The following is a 27,491-nucleotide window of genomic DNA, read 5'->3' on the forward strand; positions in this document are numbered from 1 at the left end:
GTCTTCAATAAACAACCAAAGTCCAGGTGCCAGTAATGGTTTAAAAATTCCACTGGATGAGCTCCCACCGTGGATCTTTGGGGACGATTGTTTAAAACCTGCCTTGTGATTGGCTCTTGCCCAGTCCAAGGAGGACCCGGTCCTGTCTCTCGGTCAAAGTCTGCTGGAATAACTTCCAAGACAAGCACTGTAGAAATTGGACAAATGGAGAAAAACTTCTTATAATCGTGAAACGGCTTCAGACCAGATTCTATGGATTCCATTATAGTCTAATCAATTTACTGGGCTCAAAGATCACTGTCATAATCATATTGTATCTATCGAGATACAATACTGCCCAACTATTCTTTAATATAAAACAATGCATGAATAACATTCGAGGCTGTGGAATAGTCTGAGGTTTTGTTCTTTGGACCGTAAACAACAGTTTACCCTGGACAAAAGTAAGACGTGAGTAAGTAAGTAAGTAAATTTATGAAGGATGAGGGGCGTGTCCCCGTTAAAGCTGCACAAACGTGCATTTGATGGCAGCGAGTCGACGTATCTCTACGACAGGTCTCTGGAGAAACTGTTGTTCCCTTCCAGCCACGTCCACTCCCTCAGCATCTGGTTCACAAATCACTGAGTGAGAACGATTATGTTATATGAATTTGGGTGAAAGTGTGAAATGAAAATGTCCCGCCGACCTCCATCCTGCTTTCGGACTCCTGAATGGTGTCGTGCAGCAAACTCTGCAGTCGGCTCTCAAAGGTCCTGCTCTCCTCCACCAGAGACTCGTCCCTGGTCGGGGCAGAAATAGAAATCGCTGTGGTTGTTGAAAAAGTTCATCTGTCACAAAAGTTAAGCTATGATAACGTCACAAATTAGTGCAGAGTATTGATCGGCTCCGCAAAATACATTTACTCCGGGACTCACGCCCACCTGCGGGCCTCTAGCACTTGCGTGTACTCACAACTGCTGTAAACTGTGCCGGGGGGTCATCAGAGGAGGCACTGAAGAAGGTGCACGAGATCCATCAGGACTCCCACTTACTGGGCTTCGAACTTTACTCTACAGGAAATAATTGGAATATCCGAGTCAATTCATTCAGAAGATCCCTCGCCCACGTGTTCCTAATGATACGAGGCAGGAACGTCGTTTGATGTGTAAAAGTTTTCCTCACGCAGGCCACTTTGAGGAGGTTCCACAGCTCCCTTTGGCGTTTCTCCTGCAGACCCATCAGGACCTGTTTGCTCTCAGCCATCTCTTGCACCACACCTTCCACCTTTGGCAGCAGCTCCATGACACGCTGACGACAAACACTCGTCTTACTGCAAGGATTAAGGTGTGTGAGTCTGCAGAACATTTGATAAGCGGTGTCATCAGTGCAATCTGTTCTTACGACCGCGCGGTTAAGGTTAGAAATCCATTGGGGTCTCCCTGTGCAGCTTTGAATCTTGCTGAAAATGATAACTTCCTAAACGCGGTAAGTAGCTCATCTCAGCAAATGTTGAATTGAACAATAAAACAGTCAGTGCAAGCCTACTGAGTTCTGTTTTACAAACATACTTTGCCAGGAGGATTCAAACCTGCACAGCGAAACCCCAATGGTTTTCTTAGCCATCGCCTTGACCACTCGGTCATGAGAGCACACTCAACTGTTCTGCTGTTGACATTTTCTCTGGATTTGGGCACAAGACGTTGTGCAGGGTACGGGACTAGCAACATGTTTAGGGGTTCTATTGTCATATTTTTGTCCACAGTGTGTAACTTGGAACTTTGATGGTTTGGACATGTGTAGAGGGGAGAGAGTGAGTATATTGGTCAAAGGACGTTTAGGATGGAGCTACCGGGGAAGGGGGCGTGAGGATGACCAATGAGAAATTTGATCGATGAAATGATGGAAGACACGACAGTTGGTGTGAGAGGGGAGGATGCAGGAGATAGGCCTACATAGAAAATGATGAAGCACAGGACAGGATAGGACAGAGGTGCCTTTTGTTTTTTTTGAAGCAAATAGGTGATCATTCCACCTGTAGCACAGATGTGTTGTTGTGGCCGAGTGGTGAAGGTGATGGACTTGAAAACAATCTGGGTTTCCCTGCGTAGGTTCGAATCCTGCCAACAGTGATGTTTTTTTTTAAACAGACCTGCCTTCTGAAGGCATTTGTTGTCAGTTTGAGCCTGTCATGGCTTTTCCAGACCATGTGAGAAGCAGCACGACGGACCGAAACGGTAGTCCTGTTCTCTTTTCACATGTGGGAACTTTTCCTATCCTGGCAAGAGCACCTCAAATTTGTGTAGAAATGGGTTGAGTAATTTCTTAGTTATCCTGGTAACATCCATCCATCCAGTTCCTTAGCCACTCATCCTCACAAGGGTTGCGGGGAGTGCTGTAGCCTATCCCAGCTGTCAACAGGCAGGAGGCGGGGTGCACCCTTGAACTGGTTGCCAGCCAATCGCAGGGCACATGGAGACAAACAGCCGCACTCACAATCTCACCTAGGGGCAATTTAGAGTGTCCAATTAATGTTGCATGTTTTTTTGGGATGAGGGAGGAAACTGGAGTGCCCAGAGAAAACCCATGCAACAGGGAGAACATGCCAACTCTACACAGGCTAACCCCAACCTAATCCTAACCTCAGAGCTGTGAGTCATAAATAAACTATATATGAATAAGATTCAAGAAACCATTAAAAATAGTAAATGATGCAAAAAAATGGAAAGAATTGCTCTATTGGAGATTATACTATGACTAGTCCGCAAATTGCAGTACTCCCCTGTGATACATTTTTCAGATCTGCTCAGAAACTTCTTGGAGTGGATCCACGTCAGTACCTGAGGTGCGTGTAGAAGTCACGAAGCTTCCTCTCGTAGAACTGCACCGCCTGAAGCACCAGACGCAGCACCTCCTGACCATCCCCAGAACAACGTTGCTCTGGGCGCGCCAGATAGAAATCAGAATAAAAAAAGTTCATTTTTTGAAAAGGAAAAAAAAGTGCTAAGAAGAAGAAAGAATGAATCCAAACCTTTGGGTTTCTCTCGTAGTTTGCGCAGCATCTCCATGGCCTTTCCTTCACTAAAAGCACATTCACAATGCAGTTCTTTGTATAAATGTGTCTTTTTACGTGAAATTCAAAGAGGGAACTTCAGTCGTGACTCACAGTGTGTCCAAAGCCTCTCCGCTCCTCCACGGCTGACGCTGAACATCCAGAATGTCTTGTTGGAGGTGCATCATCTCCTCCTCAAGTTCACTCACTTTGGGCTGTGCACGCGCACACACACACACACACAACACACACACACACACACACCACACACACACACACACCAAAGCTTGGGTCACTTTGAGAGCAAGTGAGAATACACTCGTATTGTACATAATCAGGGATCTTGTTTGATGTGTGTCCCGTGTCTGAGATGCCCAAAAAATTAGTCGGGATACTTAAAGCAAAAAGAATCTGCGTCTTTGGACGCATGGCTTAATATTGTAGTGTGGTGTTGAAAAATCCAGCATATGATTGACAGGACTCTAGAGTGAGAATAATTTGCTCGCATAGGAGCCCAAATTTCTGAACATCCATCCATCCAGCCATCCATCAATTTTCTTCGCTGCTTATCCTCACAAGGGTCACAGGAGTGCTGGAGGCTATGCCAGCTGTCAACGGACAGGAGGCCGGGTACACCCTGAACTGGTTGCCAGCCAATCGCAGGGCACATGGACACAGACAACAGTCGCACTCACAATCACACCTAGGAGCAATTTAGAGTGTACAATTAATGTTGCATGTTTTTGGGATGTGGGAGAAAACCCACGCAGGCACGGGGAGAACATCCAAACTCCACACAGGGAGGACTCGGATTGAACCCGGATCCTCAGAACTGTGGGGCCAATGCTTTGCAGTTCTACCACCACGTCGCCCAATTTCTGAATAGTATGGCAAAAAAATAACAATCAAACAAAAAAAGGAAATAACATTTGTGCGACTTGAAAGCAGATACACGACGGGTTTTATTATGGTCTCTAAACCAATCAGAGAAGAGCGGAGACCCTTGGTCTGATTGGCCGTGTGTGCGTGTATCCACGGAGCAGAAAATGGATGAAGACAAAAATTAAAAGTGAATTGTTCTTAAAAATGATGCACTTGAATCATTAAGCTCTTCTTCTTCTTCTTTTGGCTTGTCCCATTAGGGGTCGCCACAGCGTGTCATTTTTTTCCATTTAAGCCTATCTTGTGCTCTCATATCATTATATCAGCGTCATAAAAAACATCAATGAAATGACCATTTCTTGTGGAAGTTTTTGGGAAGAAATATCTTCCTAATAAATTTGCTCTCATGACAAGGATGAAGACATGCGGAGAGAGAAGAAGAGCAATGGATAACTGAAGAATATTGAACGGACAGTATAAAAAAATTGAGTAACACCTGTAATAAAATGTGTAATATTGTGGGACCGCGAACAAAGTACTGACATAGGGTAAGATTACTGCATATGTATTCTGTAATAAATTGCAGGGACTCAGTGTTTCAATGACATGCATCCTGGGAGTGTGTAAAATGATCTATGCATGCTGTACACTGACAGACAGGCAGACAGAAACACACACACATTTTCGTACCTGACCACAGCTGCTGGCAGTCTGCTCCATTTCCCTCCACACTCCCAGTAGTTTCTCTGAAGCTAGAGAATAAAATTAATTCCACATTTACATTTCTCATGAAGATAGGAATAAAACGATGGGGACAACATTGGGGAATGAAAATTCAAGATTCAAGACAACTTAATGTATCCCACAGAAAGTCCTCCAATTGTTTATGATAAACAGTGTTGTCGCTGTCCAGGGAAAGACATACAGCATATCTCCAAATATATATATTTTTTTCTTTTTGTACATTTTGGTAGTGTAGCCATTTCATTTACTCATCTTCCATTGCTCTTATCCTCACTAAGGTCGCGGGCGTGCTGGACCCTAATCGCAGCTATCATCAAGCAAGAGGCGGGGTAAGACCTGAAATGGTCGCCAGACAATCCCACGGCACATCCAAATAAGCAACCATTCTCACAGGCATTGACACCTAAGGGCAATTTAGAGTATCCACGACAAATGCATGCTTTTAGGATGTGGGACGAAACCGGAGTGCCCGGAGAAAACCCACAAAGGAATGGGGAGAACATGCAAACTCCACACAGGTGAAGTTTGGGATTTGAACCCCAATCCTCAGAACTGTGAGGGAGACGCTCTATAACCAGTCGCACCACCATGCCGCCGTCAAAATTACATAAAACGCCCATTAGTGTTGTCTGTTTACTACGCAATTTTACTGCCTCTTTGTTTCCACCCACCAAGTAGTGTACAGAAATACCCCGCATATTTTTTTGTGGTCTTTCCAAAATTTTCTAAATTCGGCACCTGCTGTACTGGTTGAAGTGATATATTTGAATTGAGAGACAAATCTCTGGGAGGGACAAAGTTTAGTCTGAGTCATGACTGGAAGAGAAAATGAGACATCGCCACATGTACAAATATGCACCTCACAAGCATTTTTTTCCCTCATATTATCTGTAAAACATTTAATTTTAAGGGTACTAGTAATAAGTTAAGCTTGAAATAACTAATTGGCATTATATTTTTTGAAACATTATGATTTAAACTATTAATATAGGCAATAATAAACTTTTTCGCGGGATGCTTCAATGGCATTCTTTTCACTATTTGTAGGACTTGGACTTCAGTACTATATCCAGAATTGAAATTGCTCACTCTTGTGGTTAAATTAGGAATTACAGTTCGATTATTATTTCCACCAACACTGAAATAGAGAGCATTTATGCACCATGGTGCCCTGGCTCCAAAAGACGTTTGTGACATATGATCGAATAAATCGCATGAAATTTACAACAACATGATAATCAACATAAACACCATTTAACTTATCCAAAGTTCACACAGTACCAATCCCAGTGGCAGTCTGCTCTTGATATTTGTCCATGTCTATGTGAAGGCTGGTAGTGAAGAAGTCCAACTTGGCCACGAGTCTCTGGTGCATGGACACCATCTCGTTCTTCTGCTTGGACAGGGATGAGTTGTGCCTAAGCAAACTCATGCTGGAAGGAAAATACAAGTACTGGTAAAGCTTGCATGTTTATGTATGTGTGTATATGGGTGTGTTTCCTACATGGCTGCTTTCTGTCCCTGCTGCAGTCTCTGCCAGTCCTCCTTCAGCGAACGAATGGTGTGCCACGCCTGGCCATAAGTTCTCCTCAGAGGGCTGTAAGGAAGATTGTGCTTTGGATCCCTTTCTGGTCAAAAAGAAGACATACAGTATGATTATTTTACCATTTTCAATTTCAACTTCAAGAAGCTGGTTTGAGCTGATATTATTACCGGCGCACAAAAAAGTTTTAGTCAGTAATGGGAATTATGATGTACACAATGTTTGCATTTGCCTTGTTTCCGTGATTGTCAGTGTGGGAAATCACAAACAAAAGTATATAGTAAAGAATTGAATCATAAAAATGTCGGGATCGTACATGTGGAAAAAGGGTACTTGACAAATTTTGCATAAATAATGTCAAGTAAGTTGCCATGCCACGAATTGCAATGGAGCGAATCGATAGTCTTGGCTTGTGTTCATGTGTTGAGCTGAGCCCGAGAACCAACTCTCAAATTAAACACCAGATGTCACCAAACTAAATTATACTTGATTGGGTTGCCAGCACGGCAAACATCTCTCTGGTAAGCGTAGCCTTCCCACTTAGCATCTTACCGCATTACATACCTATACCAAAGTCAGTAACCTTAAAAACCTATTTTTTTTTATATCTTTGTATTGCATACGAATATCAAAAGAATATAACCTGTGTATGACTGTCTCTCTCAGACAAGGCAACACACGATGTGCAACCAATGAGAACAAGCCTGAGAATGCGTGAGAGAATTGTGTTCACAAGAATGTTGACGCATTTATGCGATTGCTTAAAAACTAGTGTGAAAGTCAACGCAAGTTTGTGGTAAATGTTTAAAGGATGTACCTGTTGATTAAAGGGAAAATGACAATTGAGTTTGCGGGCGCCTCGCCCAAATTTAAGTGAGCTAAGAGGGGCGTGACAAGTCAACCCAGGGATGGCGAAAGGGGCCCAATAAGGTAACAAAGTGAACCCTTCCCACTGGGCGTAGATTCACCCAACACTTTCCAGAATGTTCCACTAAAAAGCTATAAAAAAAACCTTGGATACGGAAGTCCGGGGCTCTTTGTTCGTTTCACGCTGACAAAGAGACAAGGTCCTTCTGTAGGTGTAATAGTTGTGTGGAAAGTTGGCGGGGAGAAGTCTTCGAGCAACTTGGGATGCTTATTTTGGACTACTTCATTTAAGATTGGGCGCAAGTAAAACAACTACTATAATAAGGTCATGGCAGGATAATACCAGCGATATTATGAGATTACCTAAGAAGGGCAAATTGCCTTGACTGATCCTTAATCCTAAAATTCCTGATTACTAAATTGGGCTTCGAGCTTCATAGGACTTGATCACCCCTAACAGGCTCAAAAAACGTCTACTTTCCCGAGTTTCTAATGCTTTTAATCTTGCTTCATTTTTATTACCTTTTACTATTTTTATCATTTATCTCATCCTACTTACTATCAGTGTTATCATTTAAATCATTTAACCTTTTAGTGATTTATGTTCAATTAACATCGAATTTTGCCTTAACATCGCAACTGTACCCCGCGACTGGCGGGAGTGAGTAATGAATGTTATCTGTACAATTTTGATCATTTTATTAAATACTTAAAAATTCCACTTTCATCTATCCTTGTCATTCTTTCATTGAGTTGTCTCATTACTACCATTCAACCTCGTCAAAGATCGATAGTCACCGACAACATCATTTAGTCGTAAAATTCTATTTTAAATCAGTCACTCATTGATAATCTCCAGTTTAAGATAAAACCAATCCGTACGATCCTAACAAGGATTGTTAAATTTACTAGGTCAATGACAAGTGCAATCGATTCATAAGAGATGAAGCTGCTGTAAAAGCGGAGCGATCACTTTCTCTCCCTTAATCTCTGTAAGGTTACTCGACAGGGGCTGATAAGTGAGGGCAGACCTGATTGGCTCTGCAAAACTAAAGGCAGTTAGTACACCTAGGCGAATTCATCTCAACACCGACATAAGAAGCTCCCGTCCCCCTGCGCGCACGGCGTTAAGAGTCGGCTGGGGTAAAGGGGCAGCTTAACCCTTTAACTGGAGAGTCGGTCAGGACATTTCTCCTGATTAGTCCTGCGGAAAAGCGGAATCTGACAATGACGACGAAAAATAATGCCGACTACAATGTTTTTATTTAGTTGTATACTCTGTTTCTGTAATATTCATAATTTCTCAAATTCACCAAATTGTTGAAAAGAAATAAGAATATATTTTACACTTGTATTTATTCCTGCACTGACTTATGTCTGTGATCTGTTCATTTGTATTAATCAACCCTCGTACGTCTTGATGTCCTCTTCTACCGGCCTTTTGTTCCAAAAGTTAGAACAAAAACAAAGTGACATGACAGCCCACACCTCGAGAACAGCCTGCCAGAGGGTGTCAAGAATGCAGTCTTGATAATCTTGATAAGAGGTTGAAGACTATGGCTTTTAAGAAGGTTTAGCTTTGAACTCTTTCTTGATTATTCATTTGGCGCCATGGTGGATCAGCTGGTAAAGCGTTGGCCTCGCAGTTCTGAGGTCCCGGGTTCAATCCCGGCCTCGCCTGTGTGGAGTTTGCATGTTTTCCCCGTGCCGGCGGGGGTTTTCTCCGGGCACTCCGGTTTCCTCCCACATCCCAAAAACATGCAACATTAGTTGGACACTCTAAATTATTATTAAATTAAATTGTGATTGTGAGTGCGGCTCTTTGTCTCCACGTGCCCTGCGATTGGCTGGCAACCAGTTCAGGTTGTACTGCCCGTTGACAGCTGGGAGAGGCTCCAGCACACCCTTGTGAGGATAAGCGGCAAAGAAAATGGATGGAAATCATACATTGTGATTTCTGGATTTTTCTTTTTAGATTATCTCTCTGAACATGCACCTACGATGAAAATTCCAGACCCCTCCATGATTTCTAAGTGGGATAACTTGCAATATAGCAGAGGGTTCAAATACTTATATTCTTCATTGTACATATACACACACACAAACACACGCACCCACACACACACATTCTTTAGAGAATGTATGACACGCAAAAAAATAAATATTGGCTAACAGCTTCATTTCAGATGTCAAAAAGTGTTTGCGACCCCCAGAGTTATCTTTTCCGTGGAAACCGGGTCAAAATGGCTCTTTTGAGTGTTAAAGGTTGCCGACCCCAGATTTCGACAATTATCTACGCTACATTAAAATGAAGAATAACTCTACAATGAATACCTTAGCTGATGCGCACTTGCACAACAACATAGTTTTGCACACTTTTGAGTTACAAAAAAAATATATATATATATTTTCTTTGGCATGGACTAAGACCAATATAATATCTGAAATGAAGAGAAAGATTGTGGACACTCACGGACAAAACAGATGTTTTCTGGAAGGGTGCGAGGAGTCGGTGGTGGCTCATAACTACAAGAGGAGCGATCAAAGAGAAAGATGAGAGGGAAGTCCGTCCGCCGACCATCGATCTCCTGCAGATGTGAGACATGACGCGTCGATATGCATTCTCATTGAAGAGTCCAAGATGAAAGCACATTGCGAAATGAGACGTTATCATTACGGCATAATCGATGGCGCACTGTGTGGCCAACCCATGCGGCTCCAGGGCTAAACCGGCCTCCAGCAGCAACTCCTGGTTGGCCGCAGGGATGCTTGTGTCTTCTTCAATTCTCTTCTGCAGCTCAGCCACGGTCTCGTCATCCACAACCGCGTAACTCAGGATCTTGGCGGTGGTCATGTTCAATACGTGAACCATCTGTAAAGAATAGACTATAAATGGAGCTGAAACAACAAGTGAACTACAGTATCGTGACAGTAGTCAAAATCTGAATGACAACTCCGCTGACATGATTTGGAGGGATTGGACAGAGAAGCTTTTTTCTTTCATCTATTTATCCATCCATGATCTGAGCCGTTTATCCCAACAAGTGTAGCAGGAGTGCCGGAACTTATCCCAACTAACTTTGGGCGAATGGGAGACCACACCCACAACTGGTCACCAGTCAGTCATACGGTACAAAAGCTTTTTATTTTTGTAATTTAGATACTTTCTTCAATGATAAAGATGTGTGGATTGTCACCAAAGTTTAATAGGAACAACAGACAACACTCCAATTCTGGGATACTCTGAGAAAAGATGACAAAAAAGACCATGTCCGGAAACCAAAGAAAACAAACTCTTCTGACTGAGGCAAAAATTCACAATAAGTGTGATAAAATCTCACTTTGAGCTGCAAAATAAGTTCCAGCTGTGAGAAGCAGTTGCTGGGCGTGGCATCCGGGTCTTTGCCCCTTTCTTGGGGAGACCACTTGAGCATCAGCCGCAGCCACCTCTCCAGCTTCTCCGCTAAAAGACTGTCACATACACATCACGAAAAATGAGACCAACATGACTAGTATGTCTTACTAAAACTAGTATTTCAATGCAGATGTAGGTGACCTGCTGAGGTTGTTGGGCTGAGGAAGATGTTTGGAGAAGCGGACCACCCCGGACAGGTCTTCGTAGACGACAATGTCACTGTCTTGTTTCAGTCGCAGTTTATTGTGCCTTGCAATGACACAAGAAAAACTTTTGTTAGGATGTTGGAAATCACCTTTATTACATTACTTTTATTTAGGTACTCATCTTATGAGGTCCAAACAAGACTTGAATCATACAACACCATTTCCAATCAAGTTGGGATTTTGTGTTCAAAAAATAAAAGGAGAATTCACAGATTTTCAAGTCATGTTTAACCTATAAATAATTGAATACACTATGGAGACAAGATAGTTTTTTTTAGCAAATATACATGAACTTTGTGTCATGATCCTGCCGCTCCAGCCTGGGCCTCTGATTGGGAGGTGCACACCTGCGCCTCACGCAGCCTGATTATGCTGTGGATTTATATGACCCCGATGACGACTGGCCGGGGCCAGTTCGTTGACCTTCATGTCCCGTTCCAGCACTCTCATATCCCTGATCGACAACCTGTGTGTACCGACCTTCGCCCGTTCTCCGACCACCCTTGTAAGCCCGACTCCTTTGATACTTCTGGCTGCCTTGATCGTTCTCCCGTGTACCGACTCGTGCCTGCCCGCTCACCTGCTCTCTTCGCCCGACGTCCCAACTACCGCCGCTGCACCGGACTGCCTGCTCGATCCCCGACCTCGGCATACAATAAACGTTTCTCCTCGAACTACCTTGCATTGTCCTAGTCCTACTCTCGTTCCGATGGGACGTGACAGAACGAACCTTCCCAAATGCAGGACTCGGACGGGACCGACGGAAGGTAGACCGTCGGCCAGAGGACCAAGCCTGTCCAATCCGGGTAGGCTCCCTGACGTCCTCCGCTTCTGTGTCTTACGCTCCGCCAGCGAGGTATGAATACGTCCCGAACACGACCCGTCCGGCTCCTCATATTCTTCTGGACTCTGACTTTTCGGAATATGAGGAGGACCGTGATTTGTATGACCGGCTGCCGGAGTACGACTTTGATTATTCTGATTATGAGTCTGCTCGTCCGATCTTTCATCCCAGTCAGTTTGTTTCACCTCCCCGCGTTTCCAGCACCCGAGCGTCTTTGCCCGGTAGGTTTAAGTACACCAATCCGTATGAGGGAACCCGCTTGGCCATCTACCCGGGACCTCCGCGTGGCGGCCAGAGGAGACGCCCCGGCCGGGTGCTCCCCGGTGCCTCCCGCTGCGCGTGCACTTGGCAAGGTGGCGAGTCCGTTCCCACTGCGACGTGCACTACACCCGCACAGCCCAGGCTGGAAGCTCAACGAACTGGCGCCGACCAGTCGTCATCGGGGTCATATAAATACACAGCATAATCAGGCTGCATGAGGCGCAGGTGTGCACCTCCCAATCAGAGCAACCGCGCGGACACCTGCACAGCCCAGGCTGGAGCGGCAGGGTCATGACACTTTGAGTTTTATGACTGTGTTAACATCAGCTTTTCTCTTAACAGAATTCAATAAACATTTGGGAACTGAAGATACTAATTCTTGAATTCTTGTAGGTGAAATTCTTTCCCGTTCTTACTAAATGTACAGCTTCAGCTGTTCAACAGTCTGGAGTCTCTGTTGTAATATTTTATGCTTTATACTGCTCCACACATTTTCAGTGGGTGTTAGGTTTGGACTGCAGGCAGGCCAGTGTAATACCCACACTCTTTTACTACGAAGCCACACTGTTGTAACATGTGCAGAATGTGGTTTGGCATTGTCTTGCAGAAATAAGCACGAACAACCGCTGTACTAGCATGTTGCCGCTGTGTTACTGCCGAGTCTCAGTGATTTTTACTGGTATTTTTTTTTTTTTCCACGCGTTTCAGTGATTTAGGTATGTTTTTGTTTTTTTTTTAACCGGCCCTGTTAGTGCTGTGCTACCGTGTTACGACTCTGTAGCTGCTGCGGCTGTTTTTTTTTCTTTTACCGGTATGTTTTTTTTTTTTTTAATTTACCAGACCTGTTTGTGCTACCGTGTTGTTGCTATGTGAAGCTATGCTAAGGTATTAAAACTTTGAAAACCCAGAAAACTCTTTCTGTGTACCGTCTTTCTTTGTAAATATCGCACGTTTCAACGTGGGCACTCGCGGCTTATGTATGTGGCAAATGCTATTTCCTTTACAAATGTACTGGGTGAGGCTTATAATGAGGTGCGCTTTGTAGGCCGGAAATTACGGTACTGGTTTTCTGAAGTGTTCCTGAGCCCATTTGGTGATATCCTTTACACACTGATGTCGGTTTTAGATGGAGTGCCAACCGAGGGATAGAATGGCACGGGTATTTTATGATGGTTTTCAGCCATCCCGCTTACAATAAGTGATTTCTCCAGATTCTCTGAAACTTATTGAAGATATGTACCATAGATGTTGAAATCCGAAAATGCAATTGTACGTTGACAAACATTGTCCTTAACCTGTTTGATGACTGAGTAATTCAAGGAAGCAAAATAGTGTGCCTGGCTTGTTATCCGTTGCACGCTGTCATCCAGAAAATACAGTAATGATGATTTTACGCAAACATTTTATCAGTTTGACCATTAAATATTGCCTTTGTAGTGTATTCAATTAAATATAGGTTGAACATGATTTGAAAAAGCTGGTTTTCTTTGCTTTTTGTTAGAAATCTGTGTTTTTGGTAAACCAACCAATGTTCTAGTGCTTATTAGGAAAAAAAAATGCTAGAAACAATCATTTTTTTCTGGTGAAAGAAGAGAGTCTACTCTTTCTTTTGATAGGTTCAAGTGCTCACATTGTCACACACAATATTCTGTGTGCTTTTTAAAATCCGCTAATAACGGCAGGGTGTGCATGAGTTAATAATTGAATGGTAGAATAAAGTAGAAAGCAAATACCAAACTTAAATTTGAAACAATGGAAGGTTATTTTTCTTTTTGTAACCCAAACCTGCCCTCAGGTTTTATATCTTTCATGCAGTATAAAAGTGAAGGACAAGAGTCATTGATTTTGGCACAACACACATATCCTGCAATTCTTCCCGTCGACTTTGGCTTATTTGTGTGTTCCTAATTTGTTCAGAAATGGTCATGTAACTGGGGCAAAGGTGAAGAAAACTCTGGAAAATTTGTCTAATCGTGTAATTCCTTGACTGACTGCAAAGTGCAGAAAAAAAAAAGAGAAGCCCGTTAGTCGAAACAAAAGGTGAGTCTCTACCAGAGAACAGGTTGCAAGGTCGGCAGAAAGGGCCGAAATCCTGTGATACACTCAAACACCAATGTCCCAAAGCTCCAGTAGTCCACAGCGACCGTGTACTTCTTCCTCTCAATCAGCTCGGGAGCCTGAAAGGTAAGAATTGAAGAAGGTGTTCAGGAGGACAAGCCTGGGATGCCACAGGTGTAATGTGTCTAACAGACCAAGTACTGCAATGTTCCCACAAAGGAAGTGCAAAGGCTGCTCTGGTCCAGCTCCTTCGCATAACCGAGTTCAATGATCTTGTGGATCAACTGAAACGGAAGAATAAAACAACTGTGTTAAACATGCTATCGCAACCACGTGTACATGAATGCAGTTTCAGGCTTGGTTGTGTTCAGTCTCTTAAATAGCAGTTTTGTTTTGATTGCGTCTTCCTGTCATGTCGGTACTCCTTCCTGTCCCTCTTCCATGTGCACCACCTGTGGCACGTGTCCTCAACTCCCTTTTAATGTCACGGCCTGTGTCATCTCTCTTTGTCATTTCTAATCACTTCAGTGTTGATTCTGGCTTTGCCTGGCCCATGTTGGAATTGTTTGCCATGTCCGAAGTGCCTTCCTCTGATTGAGAATAAATAATTTGGATTATTGAACTGAACGCCTCCGACTTCGTGACACAGATGGTCCTTGGAACAAGGGTTGGGCATTGTTTGAATTTGAAGGAGTTTTCTCCAGGCACGCTGGTTTCCTCCCGTAAAACTGCCCACACAAACATGCATGATGGGTTAACTGAAGACTCTAAATTGCCCGTAGATCCGAATGTGAGTTGTTGTTTGTTCCTATGTGCTGTACCCTCCCTCCTGCCTGAAGATAGTTAGAATAGGCTCCAGCACTGCTGTGACCCTTGCGAGGATCAGCCGCTCAGAAAATTGATGGATGGCTTTGTATGTTCTTTGCACACCGTGGCACAGACTAAAATAAACATTTGACTCTAGATTCTTCTACCTAGTATCAACACCAAGCTTGAACTAAAAGACAATGTGTGTAAAACTAATTGATTTTACTTAACAACGATGATCTTTCACAACGTAGTTGGGAATGACTGGCTTTCAGTTTTTATCTTGACAAGCTTGAAAGCATAATGCTCTGGTTTTAAAGTAAGGTCTTTTAGTGAGACCGACAACCAGTTTCTGCACCAAAAGGGAGACGTTGTCGGCAGGATTCGAACCTGCGCGGGGAGACCCCAATGGATTTCTAGTCCATCGCCTTAACCGCTCGGCCACAACAACGTTGCTTAACATCTTCAGGTTCAGCAATGCCAGCCGTCCTTTCGGCACCAAAAGTTACCAGTTAAAGGAATCAAATTTGTAACTAACGAAATCTTTGATGATGATTTAGGAATAGATCTTTTTTGTTGTCATTTCCATTTTGGTTTTGGCATATAATCACTAACAACGTTGTTAAAGGATGCAGCCCCTTTAAGTCATCATATATTAAACTGAAGTTACATGCCTCACAATAACAATTTTAATTTCTGAGAACTTTTATTGTATTCAGGATTACACGCACACACAAAAAGCCAAATACTAGGAGAGCAGCTGATGCTGAGCCACATATGGAGTGTGTTTTACAAGAAAATTCCAACTTGTTCAAGCTAAAACATTGAGGATTTTAGGACCCCAACATTTTTTAGGAACATTTCCCTCACTCTTCTTTTGCTTGAAAGGCTTTTTATATAATTTGCATTCATAGGCTGTCAAGCACATTCTAAACCAATGTGGCGCTACAACTTCTAAGCCATGGAAATTTCACCTGAAATTTGAATACTGAGCTGAAGAAAATGGCATTCATCTGTGTGAAAAAGTGACATTGACAAATTAAACTCAAACTCACTTGAGGAATTATAACTTAACTTAACTTAAGTACTCTAAAATGTGCCTTCATGTATTGTCAATGGTCAATTGTGCTAGAGGACAACGTGACGAGTCGTGACATAACCTTAAAAAAACAAGTCCAGAAATAAAGAGAAGAGAAAAGCTTACAAGTGCAGGGATAAATTGCAGGATTTGTTTTCCTATCATAAAGTCGTCGTGAGGCACATTATAGGTGACGACTCATTCTCTCCCGTCAAAACAAAAGGCCTTGTCTTTGTGGTTTGGGCGTATCTGTCACGGGCGAGAAGTGATTGAACTCACCCGCTTCTCCCCCTGCTGCAGCACAATGTTTTCAGGCTTCAAATCTCGGTGGATGATCCGCTTCTTGTGGAGGTAGGTCAGAGCTGAGGCTAAGAGGAAGAAAAACGAAAACAAAATGGGACCACTTCAACGATTCACTGCTAAATACTGTACAGTGGGTACGGAAAGAATTCAGAATGACTTACATTTTTTTCCACTTATATTGGAGCCATTTGCTCAAATCATTTATTTGCTTTTTTTCCCTTATTAATGTTTTGATTATTAACAGCACTCCATACTGACAGAAAAAAACCCCCATCCATTTCAAATAAGCAATCGGATATATGAAATATAGTACGGAATATCCCAAGTGGAAGAAATTTCCAGCTCGAATGTTTTCGGTCTGCACACCATGAATGTATTTGTGATTTAATGATGAGGTAGCAGATATGTATGGTCTGGTCTTTGCCTGCTCCTGTGGCGTGAGATGACTACGAGGTAGCTAAAACAAGCATCCACTTGGCGTCAAAAACAGTCTACCCGAAACATGAACGTCACGAAATGCATGCGTCAAAGAGTGAGTAGTTTGTGTGATGTAGATGAGAATCAGAGCGTGTATTCATTCTGACTTTATTATTACATTATTACCATGTTGTAAGGGGGGGGGCAAACGTTACCAGGAAAAGCCCATCCGTGAGCAACAGGAAAAACCATCTATGTGCACCGGTGTGTGTTACTAGATATACGAATGAGCAAAACCACATGTGCCTTGTGTCAAGTTTACACATTGGGAGAGCAGCGCCACATGTTGCACTGAGCGCTTGTACGTTGCGAAAGCGACGCCGTTGTCCGATGGCTGACGTATGCTTTTGCCTGTGTGTGAGCTGTCGCCATGGTGACTAAGAGCCATGGTTGAGGATCAGCGGTGACATCATGACACAGGTCAAAAGGGCCCCGGTTTTCAAACGACAGGAAGCTAATCATCCTGCCAGCTCACACAGACGCATAATTAATCAAACGACAGCTACACTTTCACCAAAGTCACAATGAGGCTGCTGTGGTGATACTCACAAATGTCGCACAACAAAATCAAAACGGAGGCCTCGCGCATTCCGCAGCCGTTCTCAAGAGCTTCAGATACTGGGGAGGGAAGAGAGACCGGGAAAAGTCAGGACCATGTCATGAATCTGCCCGTCTTATAATTTAGAACAGGTCCTTGTTTTATTCCCATTAGAGAATTTTCCATCCATTTAAGAACATTTTCTTCATGCACAGGTTTCATTTCCAACACAGAAACTCCGTAATGGACTCAAAGCTGTTGATTTTCATTGTGGATAAAGAGGGAACAAACTGGTAAATCAGCAAAGGTTTTATTTGACAATTTATAATGATAAACGGCAATAGCTCCACTACTGGAAACCTGACCAAGAGAATGAAACTGAACCACAATTTGTCTACTGCTTTCTTTTGCTGTTCATGGGCTTGGTGGTTTGTGACGGCTGGTATTTTGTTTTGTCTGGTATTAATAATCTGCATAGCCTCAGGGTGCATACTCACTGGTTTCAGATGTATTAAAAAAAAGTTCAAAATTTGCTGACACGAGTTCAAAACCTCAGGCCAAGTGCACACATGACGTTGCATATCTGTTTATCATTATAGTACAAAGACCAGACCTTTATAAGTTTATACCTTTCTCAGATCCCCTCCTTGGCAGTATTCCATGGCCAGGAGTGGCAGGTCGTTGGTGGCGACGAGCTTTTGCATCCCTTCAGGAACCTCCCTTGCCGCCACCACATTAACGTGATCCAACCTGAGTGTGTTTGGACAGATGTCGTGAACTTTAATCTTTTAAATTGTGTCACGAATGCCAGGGATGAGAACAAGTTGTATTGGATAAAATCGGTGCGATACAGAAGCCGTAATAAAGCGATTCACCTCCATTTACCACAACAAGTCATCACAAGAAACCTTTCTTTATGGGGCATGTTTCCCCCGAGGTGTCTTTATTATGATATTATAGCCACGCAATGAATCTCTCGTGAGTAAATCACTTGGCAACGATGGTGGCGAAAACGCCCTTTTAACAGGAGGAAACCTTGAGCACCACCAGACGTTGGACGGGGCCGCTCTTTACCTCAAACAATACGGGACCCAAAAATATGACTGATGAGTGCTGTGTCCCTGCAGAGATCACTGACTCACAGTAAAGAAAAAAAAATCAAAAGTCAACTCAAGCATCTTGCAATGGAGAGTAGGGGTTCGTTCAGATTAGTCAACTTCACAAGTCCACAGTGATGTCCAAGACCGTGACATCGAGTATTTTCTAATCAATGGTTTTTGGCTTGAGGAGGAGTAATAACTGGTGTGCTTTTATTTTAATGGCCTTATTTTGCCAGATATATGATGTTTACATCTGAGTATTACCAAGAGAACTTGAAGGGTCGTTGACTGCGGTTGGGAAGAAAAGCATGTAGAATCCACCGTAACATCTGATTGAATCCCTTGATACATAATAAAACACACTATCAAAGTGGAAGGAGACCAGGGAATTACTCTCTTGCATATCCAGATGACTGATTATTTGCACTGGTCCAAAGGGACGCAGATGAAAAGAACTTGTAATGACATGAAACATACATGCTCACACACAAACTAGTAAAAACACCATACCGAAATGATCTAAGAAACTTAAAGGTCAAGTGTCATCCCTATAAGCATTCTAAAATAGATACTGAAATGAAAAATACATATAACAATATTCACTTCAATATCTACACGAAAAAATAAATATGAGCGGAGAACACGTCATTCATGCGCAAAGTTGCGGAAGTCTCATTTGACATCTAAGTGGTCGCCTTATTGGCTGCATCTACTGTCCGTGACGTCACCCCGGACATTCGCCAATGAAAACACGCGGTGGCCCCTAGAATAATAAGATGTTCATTTTTCAAATTACTGAACACTTTAAAAACGTGTTCCAAAGATAACGAATGGCAGGATGCTCTCAGGGGAGCGAACATATGATCTCATTGAGAAGATACAGTATTTTCCATTTAAAAGCACATTGAAGAAGAGGAACACAATCTAAATTAGGAGGCACTTAAAACCTTTTTAAAAATAGAGAACATTTCAACCCCAAAATCCATTTCAATCATGTTTTTACAGAACGTGTGCATGTTGACACTTGTGGTGTGATTATATAATACTTTTCCCCTCGCACTTTTTGTGCCAAAAAGTCACAGTGTGGGTTCAAGAGAGGTCTACGGCTGTCTGAGAACAACACACTCGTGAAATTGAAACGTTCTTGTGCCTAAAAAGTCAAATGCTCACAACACAGACGTGAGAAGATGTGATGACACCGAATTGGAGCACAACGATAATGTGGGACATTATTCTGTTAGAAATAACCGCACAATATTCAGAAACAACCCTACACCTCCACACAAACCTCTTATAATTAAAATCCCCCGTGCCGGTCTTTCTATTTCAGGGCAGAGGGTTTGTTTTCAGAAAACTGATGGAGGTGTAACGCTCAAATGTCAAACACATGTCATGGAATGCGTCGCAGTGAGTCACAGCAAAAGTCAAGTCTTCTATTTTCTTTTTTTGATTCAAACAGTTTAAGGAAAAGAAACACAGACATTGCATGGTAAAAATACAGAGGAAAATCCCTGATTTCTTCACCAGAGGCAAAACAAATTTGCACTGCTGGAATGGCATTGGCTAAAACTAACGTCTTTTGAAATATGAAAAATAAAAGTAACATACAGTGGTACATAGATAAAACTGGTGGGAGCCTTCCATTAAAGACAAAAATTCATCATTATGTGAAAGAAAAGAAAGAAAAGACAAGTTAACTTTTAGCAAGTCACATCAGCTCTGTGTTTTTAGACAAAAATGAAAGTCGAGGAGACGCAGTGATGTCCGGGCTGCTGTAACGGATTGGTGACAGAGACAGTATCGTGAATTTGTGCGGAGTAAAATGAAATCTCACAACCGTTTTGTGATGTTGGAGCAAAAAGTGTTCTCTGGTGTCAGAAACTTTTGTATCAGGTGGGGTTCATGATCCTCCGACAAGATAAAGATTGAAACCATACAGTTACAAAACCCGATGAACACTATACTATCCAGGGTGAGCTGGAAAGCGTTGGCCTCACAGTTCTGAGGTCCCGCGTTCGATCCCGGCCCCGCCTGTGTGGAGTTTGCATGTTCTCCCCGTGCCTGCCTGGGTTTTCTCCGGGCGCTCCGGTTTCCTCCGGCATCCCAATAACATGCAACATTAATTGGACACGCTATATAGCCCCAAGGTGTGATTGTGAGTGCGGCTGTTTGTCTGGATGTGCCCTGCGATTGGCTGGCAACCAGTTCAGGGTGCCCGCTGACCGCTGGGATACGCTCCAGCACTCCTGCGTCTCTTGTGAGGATAAGTGGCTAAGAAACTGGATGGATGGATGGATGGATGGATGGATGTTATTCACCCATTATCCAGGTTGGCTCAGAACAATACGATATAAGGCTGCATGGTGCCAGTGAACGCAACTCAACTCACTTCCAAAGCAGCAGTTAACTGTCAAACTCCACATAAAAGAAGAGAATCACACATTTTGTATTTCAAACTATCTCGTAACGTTGCCTTAGAGTCCGCTGACCTTATGCCAACACTTAATGGAAAACGCTATGGATGGGCGAATGAGTGCCAGTGTTATAACGCTAAAACATTACAATGACAAAAGTATTCGCTAACCTGGCTTAACTCGCATACGATCTGAAGTTACATCCCCTTCTAAATCAACAGGGTTTAATATGATGTTGATCCATCCTTGGCAGCTATAACAGCTTTAATTCTTCTGAAAAGGCATCCCACAAAGTTTAGGAATGTGTGTAGGGAATTTGTGACCATTCTTCCAGAAGCACATTTATGAGGTCACTGAGTGATGTTCAATGAGAAGGCCAAGCTCTCAGTCCGCACGATAAATGAGACAAAAGGGATTTATATCATGTTGAGGTCAGGAATCTTTGCAGGGCAGTCAACTTCATCTAAACTTAACAGAGTCCTGTTGTAATTAAAAAATAATTGAAAGAACATTTTTTTTTGCTTCAAGGAATAAGACGGACACACACAAAGAATGAAGAGTTTCACAACTGACTCAGTAAACTGCAGTAATACTAGGCATTTTTCACTAAGGATTAAGATTATATGACTTGTCAGTATTGTATGTCTACATATGTTGCGTCATGATTTGTGTTCAAATATTCATCGTCTAAGTGTTATTCCATTTATTGCTCTGTCTATGACGTTGTACTGTTCGTTACTATTAAGCTAAACAGATTCTCGTTAAGCATAACTGTGTTTATGTATTTGTTTTAAATAAATTTAAATTCTCGTTGACTTGTGTTTGGTTTAACAATATACTTATAGACTATTTTTTGGAAGAATTGCCAAACTGCTACTTGCTGTTAAGTGAGTTGTGCTTACTTCAACCATTAAGTGCTGCTATGTCAAATTTTTGCATGCAGCTCTTATTTTGAAAAATGTGTAAGTCGGGTCACTCTTATCTCAAGGCACGGCTGTCTCTCATGTCGTAACATTGACACCAAATGAAAACTAACCTCTTCATGATCTGGATCTCCAGAGACCATCTCTCTTTGTTCCGCTCACTCAGCTCCTGGCGGCACTGTTTGATTGCGATCTGTTCCTCTGTATCCTGCCAACACACGATAAAAATAGAGGATTATTAATGGAAAACTGGAAAGACACTTGGAAAAAATAAAAGGCTAACCTACCAAACTGATTTGAATTACACATTACTACTAACAGAAGAGGGAAGGCGAGCAAATTCTGAGGTGATTTATCATTTATATCAGATGAATGTGATTGCCGGCAGAGAACAAATAACATTTGATTTCCATGTGGTTTACAATCCATTAAAGAAGTGATGAGCAATAAATGTATACATATCTATTTTCCTGTTTCTCACGGCGTCACCAAGGTTAAACTGCTTCCCGTAACGTGATCTGCGCTCTAACAATAATGCAGCATTGTCATCCATACGGGAAGAAGGAAGTTTAATCATCAGCGGTGCCCTCCACAGGTACTCAATGTCCTGCTTCTGCCAGTTCCCCACCGCGCCCCCCCCCCTTTTTTTTGAAACATCGTGAGGTGTGGAGGCACTTCTGTAAGTGACCCAACTTACTTCTTTCATTGTGATTACATAATATTAAACCGACAACAGATTTAATAAATCAGCTTTAGTAATGTTACAGATGATGTTTAAAAGCAGAGGTGTCAAACTCAAGGCCTGGGGGCCAAATCTGGCCTGCAAATCATGTATATCAACTTTCATGATTTTTTTTCAAATCTGTACCAACATTTCAGTCATATCATAAATGATAACGTTAAGATATTGCAAGCATGTTTTCTTACCAAACATGAACAATAGTTGAAAAACCCATTACCCTTGATTTCTGATTCCAAAACTGGTTCATGAATTTAATGTGCAACTATGATGAGGCTGTTTAAGATTTTATTGGTTTCACAGTCATAATGGCGCTCTGAGGGAAACCAGAACTAGAATGTGGCCCGCAACAAAAATGAGTTTGACACCCCTGTTTAAAAGGATTAAACAGTGATGAAATACATCAGTTGAAAAACATTTGAAGGCTTGCAACAAATTGCTACAGGATGAAATTTAGACGGTCCTACAATACCGCACCAATTTTCTTGTCCTTACGTGTTTTTCTCGATAAAAGGAGTACAAATTGTTGGTTTAATGTTACCGTAATTTCCAGCCTATAAGCTGCGACTTCTTTCACACGCTTTCAACCCTGCGGTTCATGCGGTGATGCGGCTAATTTGTGCATTTTTTCTAATGGCCGCAAGGGGGCACTCGAGCGGAAAAGGTAAGAGTGAGACCGGTGGAATATATGTGCAGAGGAAGTGACTTTTACCGGTCCGGCTCTATTAGCGCTGCACTAGCGTGTTACTGGCATGTCTGAGTGATTTTTACCGGTGTTTTTTTTTAACCGGCTCTGTTAGCGCGACGCTAGCGTTAGCGTTAGTGCGGCGGCGCTAGCGTTAAATGCTCTGTATACCGTCTTTCTTTGTAAATATCTCGTGTTTCAATGTGGGTTTCAATGTGGGAAATTGCGGCTTTTACACAGCTGCGTCGTATGTATGTATCAAATGGTATTTCCTTTACAAATGTACTGGGTGAGGCTTATAACTAAGTGCACTCTGTAGGCCGAGAATTACTGTAACCTTTCAAAAATACTTCAAATTGAGATGATTATGATTTTCATCCAGCCATCCACTTTCTTTTTGTACTTTTCTTCGTGAGGGTTAAACTAACATGGTAACACATGGTAAACTTAACCTCCGAGTGGCAACCAACACATATGTGGTAAAACTATGTGGTTGTATTATATACACTAAGTAAATCACTGGTTTACTTTCTTTTTGTTTGACAGTAAACTTGAACTGTCAGTGGAATTAAACAGCTTGAATTTTCTTTTTTGAAGAAGAAGAAGAAGAAGAGGAAACCTCTGTGATTGTTTTAAAACATGGTTAATGGTCACGCGTTGCCAGCAAAACAAGCAGCACTGAAATTCTTTGCTACTTTGTACCCAGTCATTCCTCTGTATTTTTAAATATTTACAGTACAAACTGTACAAACAGTTCAAAATTAGAAAAGCTCTTATCATGTAACATGCTCAACATATACACACCTGACAGTGACTAAAACAAGGAAAGCACACCCATAAAGAGAGGAAGAGGAAGGTTCGCTCAGTGTGTGTGAGCTCATACTTCCATATTCTACATCCCGTAATGCGCTCACCCTATGACTAGGAGTGATGTCATTATTCTGATTTCGATCAGATTTTATTCTCCAGAAGTGAAAAGCTTCTTTGGCGTGATGCCAAGTATTTACCAAAACAAATTCCCTTTTCATTAGGAGCCCAGAATATATATAAACAGTTATATTATTAACTCGGGATGTGAGAAAAGTCAGTTTCCTTGAAAGCATTTACTAGGAAGCACAAGGACATGGCCGGGAAATCGCCGTCTGAATGCATTTAATGCTTTATTGGACAAATTACAATGTCTCCTAAATGAATAATTGTATAAAAATGAGAATGAACATGTATATCACACCTCAGGTACAACTTCACAACCTAACAGTGCAACGTCAATAAAAGAGGACCATCCAAAATCTTTTCTTACAAAGATTGTATTGAGCAATTTTCATTTCCACTGTCATGTATTCATGTAAAAACATCTTTACTATTGTTGTAGAGGTACTGAATGTACCGTAATTTCCAGCCTACAAGCTGGGACTTTTTTCACACGCTTTCAATCCTGCGGTTTTGCGGCTAATTTGTGCATTTTTTTTCCTAACGGCTGCAAGGGGGCACTCGTGCGGAAAATGTAGGAATAACACCGGTGGAATATATGTGCCGAGGAAGTGACTTTTACTGGGCCGGTTAGCGTTAGCACTGTGCTAGCGTGTTGCTGCTGTGTTACTGTTGCGTCTCATTGATATTTACTGCTAAGTTTTATTTTAACCGGCCCTGTTAGCGTGGAGCTAGCATTAGCACAAGCGTTAGCACCAAGCTAGCGTTAGCTAGCGCAGCGCTAGCATTAATCTCTTTCTGTGTAGAGTCTTCCTTTGTAAATATCTCGTGTTTGAATGTGGATTTCAATGTGGGCACTTGCGGCTTTTGGACAGCTGCAGCGTATGTATGTACCAAATGGTATTTCCTTTACAAATGTACTCGGTGAGGCTTAAAACTAGGTGGGCTCTGTAGACCGCATCATAATTGTCAATGGAATGAATTAGATATGATTTTAGAAATAATTGAAAAATATTCAACAAATTCACCAATAAGACTTTGTCCGAACAAGTATGAATACATGTACAATGTCCTTACATTTGAGTACTCACCAATGCTAAATCCTGGATAAAATCGTTATACCTTGCAATTGTGTCTAAAATGTTATTATTTTGACCAAATATTGTTCACAAACACAAAAAAACCTTTTTTGAACATCCCATGTTTCATTCAAATACAGTGCAACACATTTTAGATGCGATAATTTGGTCCTCATCTCAAAAACATGCATGCGATCTTAATTGAAGACTCTAAATTGTCCAAAGACATGAATGTGAGCGCAAATGGTAGTTTCTATGTGCCCTTCGATTGGCTGGTAACCGGTTCAGGGTGGACCTCACCCCGAGCTCATCTGCGATGGATTGACGCAAAGTGGAAAAGTGTGATGTGGTCTGACGAGTCCACATTTCAAATTGTTTGTAGAAATCTTGAACATCGTGTCCTATGTGAAAAGGACCATCTGGATTATTATCAGTGCAAAGTTCAAAAGCCACCAACTATGATGGCGTGAGGGTGTGTGATTGCCTATGGCATGGGGAACTTGCACTTTTGTAGGCGCTTTTGATGCTGGAAGATCTTGCTGAAAGACTTCGCAAGTGTAGCTAATGTTGTGGCTTTTTTTTTTTTTTTTTAACAGCAACACGTGTGAGATAGTGAAAATGCTCCACCAATGCGAACCTTATTTTGCCATCTAGTGACGTTCCCAAAGCCTCCGGTCCCCAGACGTTCCTTCAGCTCCCAGGGCCCACAGCTCTGTGGCTGGTGAAGGGGGACACGGTTCATGGCCTCTATCAGGACTCCGGCAATTGGCCACACCTGCAGAGAAATTAAGCATTTATACCGAAGCGGCTGGGATTTGGAAATACGGTTTAATGTGTAATCCTCCCGCTAGAGATGTTATGGTAACGAATCAGATCTGCACTAAATGTAGATGGGCAGTACGTACTGTAAATATTGTTGCAAAACAAAAAAAATAAAGTAGGTGAAACCTTTGAGATTACCTGGATTATGCACAAATCCGTTATAAAATATGTTTGATCTATCTCTACGTCATATAAATAGATAAGACACTATCTTCCTAACCTAATTCCCAGACACATAATTATAGGGGTGCCTTGAAATATGAGTGATTTGACTTGGCAGTTGTCATTACAAGAGTAACAATGTGGACATTTTTTTTGCGAGTGCAAACTTGAAAAATGTACGTTGTATGGTGGCAGGCAACTCAATTCCATCCATCATCCATCCATCCATCCATCCATCCATCCATCCATCCATCCATCCATCCATCCATTCATTTTCTTAGTCACTTATCCTCACAAGGGTAGCAGGAGTGCCAGAGCCTATCCCAGCTGTCAACAGGCAGGAGGCGGGGTACACCTTAACCTGGTTGCCAGCCAATCACAGGGCACACGGAGACAAACAGCCACACTCACAATCCCACCTAGGGGCAATTTACAGTGTCCAATTAATGTTGCATGCTTTTGGGATGTGGGAGGAAACCGGAGTGCCCGCAGAAAACCCACGTAGGTACGGGAGAACATGCAAACACAACACAGGCAGGTCCGGGATTGAAGCCGGGACCTCAGAACTGCGAGGCCAACGATTTACCAGCTGAGCCACTCCACCATCCCTGAACTCAACTCATGTCACAAAAAGCATGGAAGATAGAATCAGTGAGCAATTCTTGAAAAATGTGCCTTCCAGCTGTTTACTGTCACTCTCGGTTGATGTTTACAGTCAAATTAAACAGGAAACTGAGAAATACACCTCTAAAGAAAAAGAACATATTTTAGCCTTATAGGTCCACTAGTGTAATGCTAATGCCAAGATTTAATGGGGAAAAAAATATAAGCTCTATGGTGTAGTTTAACGCTTGAAGCAATAGCTATTTGAACACAAATGAGGGGCGAGACATGTAAGAAGCCCAGGTAATAATACAGTACTCACAGGCATATATTCTTTATCCTCCGCAAACAATTATGTACTACTGCTAATGCTGAAGAGTTATGACATCTCTTCTGACTCGATGCATATTCAAATGTATGGTTTTTTTTCAATAATGTACTATAATATGTACAACATTTATTCATTAAAATACACTCAAAAATGTCTGTGTTTTATGGGAGGCCGGAACAGATGTATTGCCATTTCTGTTCATTTTAATGATACTTTGAAATATGAAATATGTCCAATTTACAAAGTCAGCAACTCTGCAAAGCAGTGCCTCTCAAAATGGCTGCATATTAAACCACACGTAGTAAACCATACATACTTCTCCCTAATTAACAATTAAATTACAAAGCTAATAAATTAATATTAAATTCAAATAGTTTAACAACGTTTATTACTGTGCTTATTTAGCGAAAGTTTGCAGTTGCAATAGGACGAATTACTACGTTTTTCTTTATGTACCTTTATGAAGCTAAATATGCTTAACATTTTTTTTTTTTTTTTACAAACAACTCAATGAAAACTACAACCATAGAAAACGTGACGTTAACAGTGTTAGTCAAAATTGAACACTATTTATTGCTTTAGCAAAAGTAGCATGTTTGAGAGCTCTCGTCCTGAATGCTATTAAGAGTGTGGACATGTACCTAATGTATT

General features: G+C 42.0%; 1 protein-coding gene and 1 non-coding gene across 2 annotated transcripts; both read right to left on the reverse strand.

The window, feature by feature from the left end:
• Nucleotides 1-38: 38 nt before the first annotated feature.
• Nucleotides 39-25,664, reverse strand: LOC133500035 (inhibitor of nuclear factor kappa-B kinase subunit beta-like). The gene is made up of 21 exons (XM_061818592.1): nt 25,560-25,664; nt 21,603-21,697; nt 17,682-17,758; nt 17,064-17,132; nt 16,014-16,102; nt 14,044-14,133; nt 13,844-13,968; nt 10,622-10,729; nt 10,407-10,536; nt 9,743-9,937; nt 9,539-9,653; nt 6,160-6,283; nt 5,937-6,088; nt 4,602-4,663; nt 3,144-3,244; nt 3,009-3,058; nt 2,818-2,917; nt 1,163-1,310; nt 953-1,050; nt 687-780; nt 39-606 (listed from the first exon to the last, which is right to left on the reverse strand). Exons 1-21 carry the CDS (start codon nt 25,662-25,664, stop codon nt 547-549), a joined length of 2,187 nt encoding a protein of 728 aa, XP_061674576.1. The 3' UTR covers nt 39-546.
• Nucleotides 15,026-15,107, reverse strand: trnas-aga (transfer RNA serine (anticodon AGA)). Its single transcript has one exon. It is a non-coding gene; the product is annotated as a tRNA-Ser (tRNA).
• Nucleotides 25,665-27,491: the final 1,827 nt, after the last annotated feature.

Source organism: Syngnathoides biaculeatus, chromosome 4, assembly GCF_019802595.1.
Source record: "Syngnathoides biaculeatus isolate LvHL_M chromosome 4, ASM1980259v1, whole genome shotgun sequence".
In the NCBI taxonomy this organism is placed as follows: Eukaryota; Metazoa; Chordata; class Actinopteri; order Syngnathiformes; family Syngnathidae; genus Syngnathoides; species Syngnathoides biaculeatus.